A 20,535-nucleotide genomic window follows, 5' to 3' on the forward strand; every position below is an offset into this window, starting at 1 on the left:
ACAAAGCATGGCTGCATTTCAATAAAACTTTATTTGTAAAAAGTAAGTCAAGGGCCAGGTTCAGGCCACAATCCAAACACATTTTAAATAAATTAACATTTAACATGATAACCATCAGGAGGACACTGCAGCTTTTTGTTTACCACCAACAGGGGACACATCCTTCTCAGGTGATATTTGCATCCTGAATTCCCCAAAGCTAGACAGAAAAAGACAGGGGTGCTGCCTCGATGCCATTCCCTGTCCTAAAGACCTTGTTCCTCCACTGCCAGTCTTTCCAGGTTAATAAAGTGAAACTTGGTGCTTGATTTCAAGACAGTAGATGCCACTGTTAGAGCTGAAGCACACCTTCTCTGGAGGATGGTCTCACTTGCTTCCACTGTTCCCCCAGGAAAATATGCAAGTCTTGTAAATGCAGCCAGGAGGAGCACTGCCTAAGCTCTGACCTGGACGATGATCGGAAAATTGGGCGCCTGCTGATGGACTCCAAGTATGCCACTCTCACCGCCAGGGTGAAAGGCGGAGACGGCATCCGCATCTATAAGAGGAACCGCATGATCATGACCAACCCCATCGCCACCGGCAAAGACCCCACCTTTGACACTATCACCTACGAGTGGGCTCCCCCAGGAGTCACCCAGAAACTGGTAAGACTATCTTCTACTTGAGCGATTATTTTTCTTCCCTCTTAAGTATGAGCTGAGACACGGATTCCTGAAATTCAGGGACAAGGTAGGAATGGCTGTACTTTCAGCTCTACTCCTGGCTCAGGTAATGATGAAGCACAGAGACTCTAGACCTCAGTTTTCTCACCTACAGAATGGATCGAGGTAGTCATAGAAACTCTTGGGGGCTTTCTGGTTCTAGAATGGGGGCATTCACTGGGGTTTTTAGGCTCTTTGCTTCTGAGCTGGGGATATTTGTCATGGTTCTCTGAACTTTCTTTTTTTCTCTGCAAGATTCTCATTTCCATATAAAATCATCAGGATTCCTCAACAAGCCTATGGGTAAACAGAGGAAGAGTCCTTTCTCTTCAGACACAGAGGGTTGTTGATCTTAGATAAAAGATCAACTCTTAAGTATCCATGAACTTCACCACCCGGCAAGGCAGATTCCCTTACACAACAAGAAGCAGAGAGTGGCTTCTGCAAGTTGTCCAGGTGAAGCAGGGGCTGATAGCTGGCCACAGAGAGTGGCATCTGTGCAGTGACAGAGCCAGGACATGTCATGGGATTCAGACATCCCCTCTGCCCTCAGCACCTAGGTTGTGCAAGCCAGCAAGTGGTACTCACAAGTCAGTGGGACACAAGCCATCAAGTCATAAAGAACTGGCTGAGGGTATCAGGAAGCAGCTGGTGAAAGCCCCGGATTTGCTCCCCCTCTAATCAGGGGCAGCCATCGAAGGGCCATGATGAATGCTGCCTTGTAAAACCTCATGGCTACAAAGACCCCCCTGTCTGCTCCACAGCTGGCTGGTCTCAGTTTTGGCACAGGTCAACACTCTTTTGGCTCACCCCTCCCCTCTCTGTTTCATTCTGCTTTCAATCAGGTCGAGCCTGATTGAATTTTGGAAGTGGGACAGAATCTGGCTGTCCATCACCCTTCCCTACCAGAACGAGAGCTAGAGAACTCTACCAGCCTTCCAAGCTGGTGCCCATCTGCTTGCCCCTGTGCCTTTGTATTTAATATTACTTCACACTGGTCACCAAACTAAGTGTATTTCAACCACAGCCTTGTGTGATGTCCCAATGTCTTAGACACACACTGTTATAGGGAAACAGGCTCAGAGAGAGCCTGCAACTAGCCAGATGCCCAGCTAACTTGATTTAGGTGGAGCCAAGCCTTGATCTCAGACCTCCATGCCTACCCCTGTCAATACCTAGGTTGCTTCAACCCCAATTCTAGCCAGGTCATTAGGGCTGGTAAATGGAAGAGAAGGCAAACAAGAGAGTTCGCCTATTTGAAAGCAGGCTTCCAAGAAGTGAAAAAAAGGCTGAATGGGCTTTGGTTACTAGTTTGGAAAGGAGAGAGAAAAAGCAGGAAGAGGAAGCCAGCATCTACTGAGCAGTCTGCATGTATGTCTTCTGAGTGTCTGCCACTCCCTCCGTGTCACAGCCACTCTGTGGCTGAGTGTGTCACAGCCCATGTTAAGGGGGAGCACTCTTGTGAGTCTCATGCCTCATGATCTGTCCTTACCCCCAATGTGACCACTGATATCAGCAGTGATCTGCCTCCCAACTGAGCCCAGCATACCTCAGCATCCTACTAAATACAGCACACTGGGAATTGTCACCTGCAGGTGACATGTGATTGACATGACAAAAATAAAAACAATAACAAAACAAAACAAAAAAACCCTCCTTTATTGTTCTTAGCTAATAGCAAGAGAAATGCTAGGAAAGAAATGCCTTGGACTGGGGACTGCATGCCCTGACTCTAGAGCCCAAGTAAGTTCTACTGCAAAACCTAGGAAAGAGTCCTTTGCTGGTCCCTTGACTCTCAGCACAGCTGATGTTCATGGATTCTAGAATCTCTCCACCTGAGATGTCCCTGAGAGATGCAGAGCAGACACTGGATTGGCAGCTCTTGAGAAATGCCTCGGTTAACAGTCATGCCATAATCCACTTGTTATTTCTCAATAACTAAAATAAAAAAGCCACTATACCTGCTGCCCTCTAATACAGGGTCGGGAAGAATCCCTTCTCAGATGGGGCACCAGCGATGTGGTGTCGCAGGGGATCTGTTTATTCCTGTGCTGGCTAGAGGGTCTTGGCCTCTTTGGCTAGGTAGGGTCCTTTGTCTCCCTTGACTCTCTTTAAGCTGTTAGCTGGAGCCAACCAGCAACTTCTCACTCTCTGTTGTGAGTATGGAGACAAGGCTGCCTGGGTCCTCTCCTACTGGTCACGAAACCTGCCCTAATAGAACCTAATAGATGACCGAATTGAAATCCACAGGATCAGGAACTTGGGGAGATGGATTATTTGCTGAGGCTGCCCCTCACCATCCCAGGACTCTGGCCACCTTTTGTTTCTGAGAAAGTACTTGAAAAGCAACTGGGCATGTACAAACAAATATACCTGGAGTTGACCAAGGGTACTAGGAGCATTTTTATGCCAGCAAAGACTGAGATGGGAGGTGGAGGTAGTTCCTGGAATCTCGGACACAGCCAACAAATAGGTACCCACAGTCAGATGTCAGTCTAACTGAAGGTGGGCACGTGACTCTTGTCTTCTTTAGAATTTACTTACTAAAAAACCCAGTGACTACCAGGCCTGGGACATACCCAGCCAGATTCTTCTCCCGTATTGGACAGCTTCCCAAATTCACAAGATAATCAACTTATAAAGAGGAAAGGGTGTTTGGGCTCCTGGTTCTGGATGATGTGGGTCTGTGTAGGGACACGAGGAAAGCTTCTCCCTTCTCAACAAGGAAGCAAGAAAAGACCAGGGTTTCTCTCTAACCCTTCAAAGGCTTGTTCCAAATTGACCTATAAGCCCCATTACACTCCACCTCTTTCAAGTGCCCACCCAGGAGCACCCAGCAACCCATAACAAGTGAATCTTTAGGGACAGCCAGCATTCACATTGTGGCACTTCTGCTCACTAATATCAGACAGTAGCTTAAGCTGCTCACTGTGATTTCCAGTAGGAGTTTACATGCTACTTCCCCTAATTCCAAATGAGTCTAGTTCCGAGTTTCGAGACTGAGGCCAGCTGGGTTCACAGAGGATGGACAGCGGGAGCCAGGCAAGCTGGTCATGAGGGACAAGGCAGAAATGGAAAGAAGTCAACCGGAATAGTCAACTTGTCTCTCGGTTTCTCATACTGTAGCCTTGACCTTTCTCACCCCCTAGCCTCCCATCCCTGGGACCCACTAAGCAGAAGATCTTTGGCTATGAAGGAAGCACTAGTTCTCTGTGGATACGTTAACATTCAGACAATTGCCAGTCACATAGACAAGGGGTGCTATTGACTGAGACCCTATGGATTCTACACTTAGAGGTGCTGACATGTATTTTAAAATTAATAAACCATAAAATACCATATTCTCATAATGATCTCATTATACTCTTCTAAGAAAAGCAATTTTAAACCAGATTTATTTTTCTTTTAATCAGGAGTATTGCCCGTGAGGTAAATGAAGTGAAAATGTTCCATTTGGAAGGGAACAATATCCGCACTGCAAAGCCTTTGAATCTAAAATGAGCCTCATTTTGGTGAAAACCAAAAATGAGAATCTGTAGCTATGCCTTAGGCAAGGAAAGACTCATGCAGGTCCCTCTAAGGTGTTACCAATAGTCACGCACTTCTTCCCAGAACATTCCTGAGTTTTCAAACTCTCAAAGCACCAGGAACTCGCCTCGATTCAGTTTCCCTGCTAGATACTTAGAGTCCCAGCTGATTTATCTCATGCATTTGTTTCTCGCTAGTGTCTCCTTGAAAGGTAGTTATATTAGTCCATTTCCCCGTGCTGCTCTAACAAAACACTTGACAGAAACAGCTTGAGAAGAAGGGCTTATTTTGGCTTCCATTTTGAAAGAGTAGAGCCAGTGCATCGCAGTGGGAAGCCACAGTGGCAGGAGCAGCTCGTGACTTTGGCACCGGGAGCATATGACCAGTGATTGCTCACATCTCAGTAGAGCAGGAAACGGGAGGAATGAATGCTGGAACTGGGAGGTGGCTATAAATCTGGAGGCATGCCCCCTCAGTCATGCACCTCCCAAAGCTTTTACAGCTCCCTAGAATACCACCACCAGCAAAGAACAGTTTTTGGACACATGAGCCCTGGGAGACATTCCATAGTCAGACGATAGCAGTAGCATAAGGGTTTAGACCAACTGTCTGCCTCAGTGACTGAGATTTATCCCCAGAAGGCAGATTCTTGGGTGTCACAACCGCCCTGATGAACTGGGGACTTGTGCTTGGGAATCTATGTTTAATGACTTTTCCAAAAGCTTCACACACACACACACTGGGTCAGTTAACAAACATGGCTGCTAAGTATAGGAGAAAGGGCACAGATAGGAAAGTGAGAGGAAAGGAAAATTCGGTAGGCCTTGGAAGCCTATTCCCGAATCCCAGAGGCTGTAGGGCTTGCATGGTGCACATTTTTGCATCTGAGAAACATGTACAGAGAGAGGGGTAAAGGCAGCTGTAGTTTCACAGCTAGCATGCCCAGGATCAGGATTTCAGTCTAAGGTGGGCTAAATCCAGAACCTTTACTGGTTGAGTTAGAAGAAGAAGGTAAATACTCAACACACACACACACTCACACACACACACACACACACACACACACACACACACACTCACATCACAGGAAGGAATAGAGGGAAGGGGACAAGGAACATGCATGTATGCTTCAATCACTGCTAAGAGTAGAAGATCCACTCTTTTTTGTTCTAAGTAGATTGTGTCTTAGCTTCTATGACCATGAGCAACAGCCACGTGACATAGTCTCTTCCACTCCATCCCCCTCTAGGGCCTGCAGTACATGGAACTCATCCCCAAGGAGAGGCAGCCTGTGACAGGCACTGAGGGTGCCCTCTACCGCCGACGCCAGCTCATGCATCAGCTCCCTATCTATGACCAGGACCCCTCTCGATGCCGTGGACTTGTGGAGAATGAGCTGAAAGCTATGGAGGAGTTCGTCAAGCACTACAAGAGCGAGGCCCTTGGGGTGGGCGAGGTGGCCCTCCCAGGGCAGGGAGGCTTGCCCAAGGAAGAAAACAAGACACAGGAAAAGCCAGAGGGCACAGAGACCACTGCCCCAACCACCAATGGCAGCCTGGGTGATCCATCCAAAGAAGTGGAATACGTGAGTGTCCCTGTCTCTGGTCTGGCTAAAGCTGCCCAGGCTAGGGCTATGCTGTCAGGGTCCCACCTTACCATACCACCTCTCATGCATGTGTTTAGTCATGTTCAATGAATGAGGCAGATACTTGTTACTCTGTGTCAGATATCACACATGGAAAATAACACCAGGCCATTGCCCTATGGAAAGGATCATAGGCTAGCACAGCAGTTCTCAACCTGTGGGTCGTGACCCCTTCGGCAACCCTCTAACTCCAAAAAATACTTACATTCCAATCCTTAACAGTATTAAACTTACAGCGATGAAGTAGCCATGAAAATAAGTGGGTGGTTGGGGGCCAGCACAACCTGAGGAACTGTATTAAAAGGTTGCAGCATTAGGAAGGTTTAGGAGCACAGCCCCAGGAGAATGCCAGCAATGAGCCAATGGTCACAGCTTAGGAACAGGGCATCCAGCTTCCCTGTGGGGAAAATACAGACTCTGAAAATGTGGTAAGGATCAACTGGTATGCAGGAGTAACTCGGGACCATCCAAGCAATAGACTTGGAGCAGGAGCCTTGTACCTTTGAGCATTTGCAAACCCATGAACTAAAAGTTTGGACAAACAAGGTACAATTGGCATCCTAATAGCAGTCCTGTGTGTTTGATGGCGTGACGAGCTGGGAGAGTGGATGCCATGAGCCTGGGGAGGCCAGACTTGGTGAGTTTCACACTGTTCATTGGTCCATCATGTCGTCATCTCTTGGGTTTCAGGAAATCAAGGAAGGAGAGGTCACTGCCCCATATTGGTGGGAACAGCCTCATGTTGAACTGAGAACTTGACCTGAAGGGGCAAGCTATGGGTCAGAAACAGGACATGGTTCCAGTTGTGTGGTTGACAGTTTTCCTTAATGACTGTGTGGAACATACACATATCTGGGGCCATCCTGAGAAAGCACAAAAGAGAAGCCCATGTTTCAGAGGTGAAATTCTCACGGATGGATTTGCCTTAAGCTGTTCCTCAGGCCAAAACTGGAACCATGGGGCTGATGACCACTCTGTTTCTACGATGAGGGCCTTATCCTTACCCTTCATCCAAGGGGCCTCTTTTACCCATAGTTAACATTTGATTATGAAAGTTCCAGCACAGGGATCCCTCTGATTGCTAGGTCATCATCACTGTGGCCAGATTATCTGACATAAGCAACTTAAGAAAGGAAAGTTCCACTTTGCCTTATGGTCTCAGAGGGCACTATGTGCTTGAGAAGGACATTACAGGAGGGGAATCATGGGGGTGGATTGGAAGCATCTGATAGACAGAAAATGGGGGTGAGGAAATAGAGGTGGCCAAGGCTTGATAGAGCCTCTAGGTATAGGTCCACAGTGACCTACTTCCCAGATCTAGCCAGGCCTTATCTCCTACCCTTTATCATCTACCAACAATGTCATAAGTCTTTATGAAGTGATGGTCTTTAGAAAGGACCTTGCAAACACCCCCATACAAGAACTGTAGTAATCTCTTGGACAATTCTCAACCCAGCTAAATGGATAAGCAAGATTAGCCATCATGGCCATGAGGTATGTCTTACAGGAAAGAGGCTGACAGTCTCTAGACAGACAATCCACAGAAAGACAGCCCAAGAGCCTGCTTACCCTGTTCTTCCTGACTCTGGGTTACTTAAGTAGCTCCCAACTCTACCCCAACCTTGCCCGAACTTGGGATTGCCATCCAAGGAGCCACAGCCTCATGCTCTTCTAGCTGAAAATTCCAAGACTTTGGGGTTTTTTTTTAACCTTATTATTTAACAGTGAGCTTTAATTTTTTAGGTTGTTTGATTGATTGATTGATTGATCGATCGATCGATCGATCGATTGATTGATTGATTGATTGATTTTAGTTATGTGTATATGCTGTGTATGTCTCTTGGTGGGTATATACATGTGGTAATGCAGGTGTCTATGGATTCCAGAAGAGGGTATTGGATTTGCTGGAACTAGAATTAATTACAGATGGCTGTGAGCTGACAGCTATGGGTTCTAGGAACTGAATAAAGGCACTGAGCCACCTCTCCAAGCCCTGTCAGTAAAAGTTAAAATCTTACTTCTTAGGGTGGATATATGTGTCCATCCCAAGACTTTAAAGAGACTGGAATGGATATAGGTGTGACAGACTTTAAAGAGAAACTAAATCTAGTTACCATCATAGTTACTAGTTTTATAAACTGCTCTCCCATACCACCCCAGTCCCATCCACTATTCACCCTTTAACACTTGTCAATGTTTGAAGAGTAAGTTTTAAAGAATTCCAACTTGGAAGTGAATCTCTTGATGTCATTGTGACTTCTCTGAATTGTCATCCCCAAGGAAGAGATGCTGTTTTGAGAACATACCTTGTCCTTGACTGGGCCCCACAGATTTGTTCAACATAGAACTGAAACAAAGATGCTCTGAGATTCTGGGTTCTTGCCTGTACTTAACTCTGGGGAATATTTGTGACAATTTGGAAGCATTTAAGTAATAATATCAGCCAGTGACTGTCATATTCCACAGTCAGAAATGAGCTGGGAATAAGAAGCTGTTAGGATTAAATTTGTCTGATGCCTATGAAAGATGTAGTTCTTTGTCTTACACCAACCACAATTTTAACTCAGTATCTAGCTGTGTCATTATGGGGTCACATCTGCCACTCTCTGTAGATTCTGAGAGCTTGTTTATCTCTGTATCTACAGTGGGTATCCTTGAGGTTGACTGTTGGTGATCAACAAATGTGATCCACAAGTAAATCGATGTTCAAGCCAACCTGGGCTCTGGAAGATAGGAACAATTTGGATGACATCTTGTCTAAGAAGCCAGCAGCATCCCCTTTCCACATTTCTTAAGTACGAATCCTTACTCAAACCTTCAGGGTCTCTTTAAATTCTCACAAATGCCTGGCATGGTGATTTCATGAGAGCCATGAGATGTGGACTCCCAGGTGTATACACAGTAGGTAGATTGCCCAAGATCCCATTTCCATAACAGTATCCAGAAGATGCTGAGTTAAAGCATCCTGTGGATACTTGGTTTTTGCCATTTGCTCCAGAAGAAAGCATCTAGGTTCTCTGTCTCCTTGAACCAGAAAAGAGAATCCCAATGAGGGCAGCTTAGCAGCACAACAGGCCATAAAGCTATGTTCCCAGGAGTTACACTGCCAAATGTTGGCCTGAGCCACACTCTGAAGTCCATGCATAGATGGATGGGTAGATGGATGAATGGATGGATGGATGACGTTAAAGGAATCCTGCTTTAAAAAAAAACTCAGTAATCTCAGGGTTCCTTGTATTGTATTATAGAAACACTCACATAGAATCTAACACTGTATTTTTATCTCCCTACCATGGACTCCTGCCCTTGACGCTGTCCTCTGCCACCTAAGATTTATCACCATGCCATATTACATGATGCTATACATTCTTCACTGCCCCAAAGGCTTATTAATCTAGGCCATGTCCCTCCTTTAAAACCTCAGTTTAGCAGCAATGACCATTAGGCTCCTGAGTTCTTCCCACCCCAACACACCACTCTCACAGAGGATTGTCATGCCAAAGCCCTCTGGAGAATGCTCAACAACAGGCTGTAATTCATGGGAATCCCAATACTAGACAGGAGCCAGAACACCAGACATAGCTCTGCCTGAACCCTACCTGCCCTATGGCTGCAACTTACCTCTAATAAGGATGAGGTCAGTTCATAGATCCCGATGCCAGGCTTAGCTTTCAAAGTCCACTATGTCAGGTAGACCTGCCAATAAGGCACATTGGCCTAAATCATCAGAAGTACATCTGTGTGCTTGGGCAACTAACTAAGAGGCGTGGCTGTCTGCGCCAGCCTCAAAATAGATCACAGATCACAATCATCACATTGATAGTGAAAGAAAAAAAAAGCATGGTAGAAACACCCTCAGCCACGGATCCTTCAATAAGGCCTCTCCATAAGAAAATCCCAAGGTAGAAATAAATACTCCCAAGCACCAACTCATCTGCTGTCACTCCTGGAGGGAGGCAGGGAGGGAGAGACTAGCTTTTCAAATCACCAAGACTAATTCAATATCTTTAAATCTTTGGGATGATCATGAGTTAGCTTGAAGACATCAAACAATTTATCCAGATAAAGAGCCCATATGGGACACGACCATAGTAGTTTGCTAAGTAGCAGTGGACTGATTCAAGTCTTGTTGTTGCTAGCAGTGTGGTGTGAGCAGTCCTGAGAACAGTTCCTAGAAAGGATGGAGATCTGTATATCTGGAGTGAACCACGGCACTTGACATCCTTCACAGCCCAGCCTGCTGGAGATTGAAGCCCTTTTCTCTGTGTTCTAGAAAGATCAGAAGCACACCCTACCCCAGCCCAAGTCTCTCCTCATGGGTCTCAGGAGCATCTCAAGGCTCTGGCCAGGGAGTTGTGAACAGCCAGAAACCTGTGCTATACCCCACCAAAGCTCCTCACTCTCTCTTCAAGCCCCCAGCCCCCATTTTTCTCTCCTGGATAGGATTTGTGGATGCCTGTTCTACACATGCTCTGACTGCTGACAGGCGGTTTCCTTGCTTTTGGAGAGCTCAGTGGATGTTCACTTGGAAATTGAATATACAGGGTTCCCAGGCATGTCACTGTGCCCAGGCATTTCCGCCTTTCCACCATCCCACACTTGAAACTCAAGAAAGGGGACAGAATGCCAGAACAGAGCATAAAATGTACTCTCGGCTCTCTAAGGCTAAACATCCTTCCCCTGTGCCCCCAGCGTTCCCACTTCTCCATGGCCCTTCCTCGGGACAGGTGATCTGAGAGCAGGCAACTGAGAGTCAAAGAAGAGGAGGGTGTGGAGGCTCCCGAAGCCTTGAGAGTGCATTCATAAGATCCCAAGATACTCAGTGGGATGCCAACTCTTTCTCCCCCATCTCCCCACAAAAATGCAAAGGGAGGTACAATGGGCCTTCGACTCCACCCTCCTCCATAGGAGGGCCTCTCTGATGGAAACTTACAGCCACTGGCAGCTCAAGCTGAGGCCCGTCCCAGAAGGGACATATTTGTGGGCAAGGGACTTCCAAGTTTTTTGTCGGAGCAGATGTTTGGCTTGTGGGCTGTGCAGGCTGGCTGCCTTTCCTGCCAATCCTACTCAGGGACTCAAAGCTGCCTCAGCCCCTCTGTGAGCCACCTTTATTTGAACTGGAGTAAAGGTATAGAGACCAGTGAGGAACCACCCAGGCACAGCCAACCGTGGTCCCTTCACCTTCCCTGACCAAGGTGCCCGTGAGTGGGAAATTGGGGGCAGCCCTCAAAATCATCATGGTAACCAGGCTCCTCAGCCTCTGCCTTCTTCCTTCTCGGTGGGGATATTTTAATGACATTTAAAAAGATCATTTTTCCAAAGAGAAAAATCCCTTTATCCCACTTTTTATACTATAAATACTTTCCCATGTGAACATGTGACTTTTACAGTCATTTTTTTTTCCTTCTTCTAAGTGGGCTGCATAATATTCCATTGACTAAAACAGCCAGTGACAAGCTATTTTCAATAAAGGACAGAGGGAGAATATATAAAAGGTAGCAGGCCCTGTCACCTCCACTCAACACTGTATCATGCTGCTATAGGCTCTATCTAAACAAGTAATTGGCTGTGAGCCAATAAAACTTTATTTCCAAAAGTGAAGGGAAGTAGGCAGGAGTTGATCCATGGAGAAATGTAGTTTGCTGACCCCTGAGCCAGAAAAAAAAACTATCTTCAGGTTTGTTTTGTTTTTTTTCTAATTATTTGAGTTTCATCCTTTTAATTTTTTTCCTTTTGCTTTTTGCTTTGATAGGTTAAAAAGTAACGTTGATTGTTATGGTGGTGATAGTGAGAGTGTTGGTGATGATAGTTGGAGATAGTAATAATAACAATAACAGTGATGATGGTGGTGTAGATGATGATGGTGATGATCGTAGTAATGGTGATAAAGGTGCCAGTGGTGATGATAGGGATGGTGAGGATAGTCCTAGTGATGATGATGCTGATCATGGTGTCAGTGATGGTCCTAGTGATGGTGATGATGATGGTGGTGATGATAATGTGATGATGATTAAGAGGTTACAATGTTGCAAGCTGCCATTATTTACTTATGCCAGGAACAAGCCTGGAAATGTTCATGTCATTTTATCTAATCCCCAAAATTACCCTATAAATCAGTGTGTGTGTGTGTGTGTGTGTGTGTGTGTGATTTTTCTTTCTAATTTAAAAAAATTATTATTAAACTTTTATCTGTATGAGTGCTTGCCTAAATGTATATATGTGTACCGTGTGTGTGTGGTGCCTTTCAAGGTCAGAAGATTCAGACACCCTCTAACTAGAGTCTCAGATGGTTGTGAGCTGATTTGTGGGTGCTGGGAACTGAACTCCTCCACAAGAGCAGCCAGTGCCTTTAACTGTTGATCCACCTCTGCAGCCCCTCTCTTCCTCTGCTAGAAACATGTGATACAGCAGATATCCCATGCCCCTGGGTCTAGACATTGTGCATGGCCCCTGAAACAGACCACACTGAAAAGTTTCTCTGCTCATCTGTTGATCAGCTTATTTATTTTTGTACAAAGCTGGTCCTTGGGCTCATGGTGATCCAAGCTACATCTCAAAACAAATGCAGGCTGCTGTTTTCTCTTGGGAGAGTAGCTTATGTGCTTCATGCCCATCTCAGTATTGAATGAGTAACAAGGATACAATTAAAAACCCCTGATGTTTAACCTCTGGGCAAAAATCCTATAGTTGCAACCTGCTCTAAGAAGACAGACTTGGTAAAAAGGCTGTTACCAGTAATGGCCACCATGAATGGTGGGTTTCCTATAAGCCAAGGACCACCACTGTTACTGAGGCTTGGGAAAGCCCCAGTTTCCCCTATGCTTTCCTAGAGATGAAGCCATGGTACTGACCATAGTCCAGGTCTGGGTCCCTAACCACTGTACAGCCAGTGTGATCCTTCTGCACCCTCTGAGGTCTTAGGAAGGCTAGTGTGTAGGAAAACAGAACTCAAGACAGCTAAGCCTGCAGAAACGATGCCAGGCAAGAAAATGGGAGGGGAGGGGGACCTTCTCTGGGACCCAAGACTAGGAGACAACGATGGGGACTAAGCACCATAAGAGGACATGGGAGATGCTGTTTATAAATAAATTGTTGAGTGTTTGCATTGGAGCAAAGCCAGTGCCTAAATTCAAGGCCTTGTGTTAATATTTACTGGAGTGCAATGGTGAGATTTTCACTAGGCACTCTGGATTTAGACTGGGTAGGCCTTCGGATAAGAGCCTTCCAGGAGAAAATAAAATAGCATGAGCGGGATGTGCTTCTGGCAAGCCTAAGGCAGAGATGACTGTAGCTACAGAGGCCTTCTGTGCCCTTGGATCTCTCTGAACCTCGGTCCTTAGACACATTTCTATGGCCACATGGCTCTTGCCCACTGTCCTGAACCTGCTTTGGACTGATCCTCAATGCTTTTGTGTCATGCTGCAGGCACATGGCTGCACGTGTCCCTTTTCAATGTAGTTTTTCTTGTTAGGTTATGGAACAAGCCATCCGAGCCAAGTGGCTTATGTCAATCAGGTCCCTTTTGTTCTCAAATCAGCCATTTGATGAGCACTCCATAGGGTCATCTTGTCCCTATCCACTCAAATTTACCTGAGTGGAAGTCTACACTTCTGATGTTTGGACTGGACTGAGGAAAATGCCCAGCCGAGTTGGTCAGGCAGGGTCTCCTTGGGATTCTGTCTCTACAGCCTGAATGTGATGATCACCTTGGTATGGAAGTTTCTGGATACTGTAACTTTGTTCTTCTCAGAAACCCTCAGGGGCATATCTTTAGAAACAGAATCTTGGTAAAGCTACATGGGTGATTTATAACTTAGGAGAGCATGACAGCTCTGTTTAAGATGGTTCAAATTGACACTGTTGCTTAAAAAAAATAAAAGGAATAGGGGTTTGGGATACACTGAGCCAATGACATTTGATGTTTTTCCTGGACTCTCCATGGGTATTGTTCTCTTTCATGGCACTGAGCAGGGCAGGGCAGGGCAGCAGGGCACCGCTGCTGGTCAGACTCTCCATTGTACGAGTGAATATGAAGTCTCTACTGAACTGTGTCGCTGAGTCAGGAGACTGATCGTTGGCAGTGTTAGACACATGACAACATATGTTTTCCACTTCTGATGACCTAACACTGTCATAAGCAGAGACGCACCCTTCTTCTTTGTGCCATAGGATGGCACTCAGCACATCTTCTTCCACTAAACTGGGACATGATTTCTCAGAGAAAGGTAACTCAGTGCCATGCTTATTGGAAGAACATCCAAGACAATGCCAGTGAGATCTGAACACATCCCAAGGCCGGGAACCTGTGGGCCCCACAAAGGTGCAGCAACCAACAGCCGAGTCTGATCCATTCCTTGTCCTTCTAGAAACAGATGTTTAAACACTGCCTAGGCCCAAGCGTAAGAGCTTCAAAACCACTCGTTTCAACTTGTTTTTCCTATTCGCTTACTTCCCTGGCAGCTCTCTAGCTTGTTGTAGAGATCCTCCTGCTTTCATCTCCTGGGGGCTGGGATTAGAAATGTGAACCACTGCCTTCGACAATTTCACTAAGCATCTTACACCATGTGTGTGGGTCATAGAAAGGCATGGGTATGAAGAAAAGCTTCTTACTCATTCTACCCCTGAGAGGATTTGTTCCCCCATCCCCTCTCCCTGGGGGAAAAGTGCCATGCAGATAAGGTCCTCTAGCAGATATTGGGAACCCTGTTATGAGCAAGTCGAGTTTAGGCCCTTGGGAACCGGAGCAAAATTAGCTGATGTGCTTAAGATAAATAACCTCCTAAATGCCTTTTACCCTGGTCCCAAGAAAATTCTGCCTGCCTGGACCACCTCCTTTACCAAAAAGTCCAAAAATGGCCACACTAGACTTCCTTGGATAGTGTTAAAATGTAAACCCTCTAGGAACTCAAATTTGCCTTTGTAGTACTTGAGACATGGCCGACTTTGCACAAAGCTCACAGGTCAGGCCAGGTTTTAGCAGTCCACATCACTGTTTCTCAAAGGAATTCCTTAAAAGTACACATATCTCCTTAGGTTTTGCAAATTCCTGGCCTACTGAAAAGCGAAAGCTCTAGGGAAAGAGAGTAAAAGAGTATATTGCTGTGCCCTCGAGGGGACTTCAGAGAGGAGAAGCCTGAGGACCAGGGTCTCCAAGTAGGCAGGGCTAGAGAAGAGCAGTGACCTCAAGCCCAGAGCTGAGAGTCACTGGGCATGGGACTGTGACACAACATAGTCAGACTGGGAACCACATGTGGGTACTCTGAAGAGCGGTAAGCATTCTTAATGGCTAAGCCATCTCTCTCCAGTCCCTATAGCAGACTTTTACATATGCCTCCCTATCTAAACTTGGCAAAATGTAAATATCTGGGAGCTGGGCTGGCAGTACTTTGTAAATTAAAATTGGCATCCAAAGGAAAGACCAAGGTCAGCAAACATTGAATGGTCAGACAGTAAACATTTCCGGTATTCTGAGCCAACAGCTAAAATTTACGACACCCTGTGAGCATTTTATGTAACAAAAGAGAAAACAAATTTCCATGACATTTCTACTCATGCAATTGAAATGTACTCACTGATAAGTGGATATTAGCCCAGAAACTTAGAATGCCCAAGATACAAGATACAATTTGCAAAACACATGAAACTCAAGAAGAACGAAGACCAAAATGTGGACACTTTGCCCCTTCTTAGAATTGGGAACAAAACACCCATGGAAGGAGTTACAGAGTCAAAGTTTGGAGCTGAGATGAAAGGATGGACCATCTAGAGACTGCCATACCCGGGGATCCATCCCATAATCAGTCTCCAAACGATGACACCATTGCATACACTAGCAAGATTTTGCTGAAAGGACCCAGATATAGCTGTCTCTTGTGAGGCTAGGCTGGGGCCTAGCAAACACAGAAGTGGATGCTCACAGTCAGCTATTGGATGGATCACAGGGCCCCCAATGGAGGAGCTAGAGAAAGTACCCAAGGAGCTAAAGGGGTCTGCAACCCTATAGGTGGAACAACAATATGAACCAGTACCCCCGAGAGCTCGTGTCTCTAGCTGCCTATGTATCAGAAGATGGCCTAGTTGGCCATCATTGGAAAGAGAGGCCCATTGGTCTTGCAAACTTTATATGCCTCAGTACAGGGGAACGCCAGGGCCAAGAAGTGGGAGTGGGTGGGTAGGGGAGTGGGGGGCGTGGGGGTATAGGGGACTTTTGGGATAGCATTGGAAATGTAAATGAAGCCTAATTTAAAAAAAAAAGACTTTGGGGGAAAAAAAGAAAGAAAGAAAATGTAGTCATTAGGCACAGTTATCCTGAAAAAAAAAAATCTAAGTCAGTTAATGAGAAAAATGAAGTTCTTTTTGAGGATAAAATATTTGCTAATATTTGTTAATACCTGGAGGAACCCTAGGCAGCTGTTTGCTGACACCAGATTAAAAGCCTGGGTTTTGGAGGTGGCTTGGCCTAGGTTCTCACTCTTCTAAAATTGTGAATCACTGAACAAGTCACCAAATATCTTGAAGGGAAAACAACAGCTTTCCTAATACAGAAATGACTGCCAGGTGTGTGATAATGGGTGCAATATCTCAAGTACACTGCAGTGTGCAAACATGCCCAAAGGACCTGAGAACCATCATCCTGGGCCCTTGGAGCAGAAGAGGATTCAGAAGGGCTCAGGAGAGTTTATGTTGTAAAACTGTCAAAATTCCATTCCTGAGGAGATAAACAAACAAACAAACAAACAAAATGCATTTATAAAGGGAAAGAGGTATGAAAGGATGGATACATGGATGGATGATGGATGGATGGATAGATGGATGGATGGATGGATGGATGGATGGATGGATGGATGGATGGATGGGTGGGTGGATGGATGGATGGATGGAGAAATAGGTGGATTGGTGAATAGATAGATAGGTGTATAGATTGATATATGAGTGGACAGATAGGTGGGTAAATGGATGCGTAGTTTTGTGGGTAGGTGGGTGAGTGGAAAAATAGACAGATAGATAGGTTGATGGATAGATGAATGGCTACATAAGAAGAAAGCTGTGTAACACTCATAAATCCAGGAGATTTGTCAACCAGTGGTTCTGAAAATACCTGTGAGGTCAAGGTCTCATAAAGATTCCATATATTGTATGTAGCTACTTGAACCCTGGAAGAATAGCAGGCTCTTTAGAAGAGGGCAAGGACTAAGCTTCTGGGAAAGAGAAAAAAGAAAGAAATCTTCATTGTGATAAGCCTGACAACCAAGTGTAAATGGGGTTCAAGGTCAAGGATGTTGACCTTGGTCAACAATCTTCCTTAGGAGACATAATGACAGCAAATGCCCCTGGTAGCAGGTAAGGAAAACAGTGATGACCTCTGGAGTCCCCATCTCAGTCTTAGCCCATAATGGTGACATCAGGAAGATTCTAACTGGCATACATTTTACCAAGTATGTGACCATGACTACCCCAAACTGTCTGGGACTCCCAGAAACCCATTCCCTCAAAGAGGAGCCCACAAAAGCAGAGGACTAAGGATGGGGACCTGGGTGTGTACCAAAATAGAGGAAGGAGGATCACGTGACTTCTGAGGATACCTGAATGAGGTCCCTCGGTGACTTACTACTACTGGCTCATGGGCAAATACAAGTCATTAAGAACAGAGAAAATGGTACATGGTGTGTGTGGATTCCCTTTTTTCCCCTATAAATCTTAAATGATTCAAGAATAAAAAACTGATCAGAAGACAATACAGGGCAAGAAATCTATTTAAATTAGGCAAAAGGAAGGATTCCTATGGCTTAGTACTGTATGCGGACAGGATTTGTTTATATTTTCTTAAGGGGACACACAAGTACCGCAGCACACATGTGGAGTTCAGGGGACAATTTGCTAGACTCAGTTCTTTCTGTCCACTGTGTAGGCTGCAGGGGTCAAACACAGGTCATCAGCCTTGGCACAAGCACCCTTACCCATTAAACCATCTCAGGTCCCTGACTAACTTCTGCGAAACTGACGCTGGTTGGATTTTGATGTAGAGTCAAAGACGCATATCCTGTTTTCTTGGCCGGCTATTAAAATACTCCTCCCTTCCTAGTTCAACTTATCAGCTGGAGGCCAGAGTTCCTCCACAGATTTCACCCAAATTGGCACCAGGCAAAATACAGACAGACCAATGGTTAAGAGACTCCAGCTGGCCTAAGTGAGTCATTTAAAAGATTTTCAAACTGTATAGTTTGAAATCGAGTATTTTGGATTGTTCTTCTCACTAATTTTTGTTTGTCTGTTTTAGAAAATACAGTTGTTTTCGGGCACAAAGCACATCTGTTAACACACCATATAAGCTTATGCCTATGATTATGAGGGGGTCAGTAATTTAAACATCTATAGTTTTCATTTCTCCTAAGGTGGACTATCAATTCCTGTTTTTCACATCAACAAAAACGTTGTAGAGCTCCTGGTAACCATGAGTACCTAAACAGTGAGGAGACTAGTGAAGTTGAGAATCTCGGGGACAGAGATGCTACTATATTTAGTCCTCACAAGACAGACAACACGTTTATCCCGCTTTACAGGTAGCCAAACCAAGGAGCAGAGAGGTCTTTTAACTTGCCCAGCACTATACAGAAAGTAGAAAAGGTGGGACTGGAATTTTTAAACCCACATCACATTGCCCCTCTCTCTCTCTCTCTCATATCCCTTCCAGGTCTGTGAGCTCTGCAAGGGAGCAGCCCCAGTTGACAGCCCTGTGGTCTACGCTGACAGGGCTGGATACAGCAAACAGTGGCACCCCACGTGCTTTCAGTGTATCAAGTGCTCAGAGCCACTGGTGGACCTCATCTACTTCTGGAAGGATGGTGCACCCTGGTGTGGCCGCCACTACTGTGAGAGTGTGCGGCCCCGGTGCTCAGGCTGTGATGAGGTGAGACTGGTAGGCTGATGGCCCTGTTATATAGTGCAAATCCCAAGGCCAACTGCTGTGGCTTTGCTGATGATGTATTCTTCATTTGAGAAAATTGGGCTGGGCCTCACTGGGTACTCTAACCCTCTATTTTCTCATCTATAAAATGGACCTGAGCTAAGAAAAAAAAATGGTGACATACGTTGCTTATAACCCAAGAACTTTGGAGGTTGCATGTAGGAGGACCACCCTGATAGCTCAGCTAGTAAAATGCTTGCCCTGCAGGTATGAAGACTTGAGTTTGAATCCTTAGACATCAGTATTGTAAAAATAAAAAAAATAAAAGAAGAAAGAGAGAGAGAGAGAGAGAGAGAGAGAGAGAGAGACAGAGAGACAGAGAGACAGAGACAGAGGCAGAGAGGCAGAGAGAGAGAGAAAACCAGCCAGGTAGTGTGGAGAGGAGGTACAGAGAGATTATATAATTTTCCAAGTTTGGCAAATATCTAAGTGACAGCCCATGTTTGTGTCCTGTTGTGCTACAAAGTCAGAAAGTCCAGGAGTCATTCTAGAGGATCACTTCATTCTGGGTCCAAGGGACCCCTTGATTCCTTGCTCTCAGAGAGTGGCCACTGCTCCATTGTTTTCTTCCGGGGTCATGCGAGTTATGTAACCCTGACTCTGAAAACAACTGGCCTCTGGATTTACCCAAAATGTTTCACAGATAGATAAATAAGAACCTGCCTAGAGAAGAGTATTTTCTTTTTTCCTGTCAGGAAAGCTAAGACACAAGCATGACCCTCCGCAAGGACCACACCACCTGCCTCCGACTTCTTCATGGAGGTCTTTAAAGGTCACAACAAAAATGGAATGGGATAAACCACCATCCCATAACTTACCCTCTTTCTGGGGGCAGAGCTTCAGTCCTGCATTCCTTCTGTCTCTCTTTCCAGATCATCTTCTCAGAAGACTACCAGCGTGTGGAAGACCTGGCCTGGCATCGGAAGCACTTCATTTGCGAGGGCTGTGAGCAGCTGCTGAGCGGCCGTGCGTACATCGTCACCAAGGGTCAGCTCCTGTGCCCCACATGCAGCAAGTCAAAACGCTCCTGAAAGGCTGCCCGCCCACAGCCAGCAGAGTCTATCGGATCCCACCAGGAGACTGAAGCCATCCTATGGGGCGGATGCCACGGCCAGCAAGCAGTGCATATTCTAGGTTGAGCAGTGGTAGATCTTAGAGGGTCAGTAGTTTCAAAAACAGAGGTATTCTAAGAAGTCTTAGAATGGATTTATTGTTTCCTAGCTGCAACCAACTAAAGACACACTGGTATCCTGCCAGGGAGCCCTAGGAGAAATTTCCCAGAATGCATTTCTGAGGGATCCAATCAAGAAGTAGATGTAGGATATGCTTTTTTTTTTCTCTCGTGGACATGGGATCTCTCCAGGGGGCAGGATGAGATTCTCAACTCCCATTTGTTTGCCTCTTTCTCAAGTGGAATCTGAATCTTCAATAAACAATGTTTTTGGCATGATAAACATATCAATAAAAGGTTTATGAATTTCACACACACACAACACTTTTATCTCGTTATTTATGCCATGAGAATGATTCTGTAACATGCGTTTAACCCCAAGCCCCTAAACTGATACTGCCAGATTAGCAAATGCTAATGAGTTACTTCAAGAGTTGTGCTTCATAGACTCTCACTCCATCTCCTCTGTTGCCCATGCTCCCAGATGCCTAATAGAAACACAATTCATATTTCATGGTACCCT

The 20,535-nt window shown here is 45.5% G+C and overlaps 1 protein-coding gene across 1 annotated transcript in view; it reads left to right on the plus strand.

The window, feature by feature from the left end:
• Lmcd1 (LIM and cysteine-rich domains 1) overlaps window positions 1-20,329 on the plus strand; it is a 56,666-nt gene extending 36,337 nt beyond the window's left edge. The window contains exons 3-6 of the mRNA NM_144799.2: window positions 392-647; window positions 5,482-5,817; window positions 18,569-18,784; window positions 19,714-20,329. Of these exons, the coding sequence (NP_659048.1) occupies window positions 392-647; window positions 5,482-5,817; window positions 18,569-18,784; window positions 19,714-19,872 (967 nt within the window). The 3' untranslated portion in view covers window positions 19,873-20,329. The remainder of the gene's footprint in view (window positions 1-391; window positions 648-5,481; window positions 5,818-18,568; window positions 18,785-19,713) is intronic.
• Window positions 20,330-20,535: the final 206 nt, after the last annotated feature.

The sequence above is a fragment of the Mus musculus genome, chromosome 6 (assembly GCF_000001635.26).
Source record: "Mus musculus strain C57BL/6J chromosome 6, GRCm38.p6 C57BL/6J".
Lineage (NCBI taxonomy): Eukaryota > Metazoa > Chordata > Mammalia > Rodentia > Muridae > Mus > Mus musculus.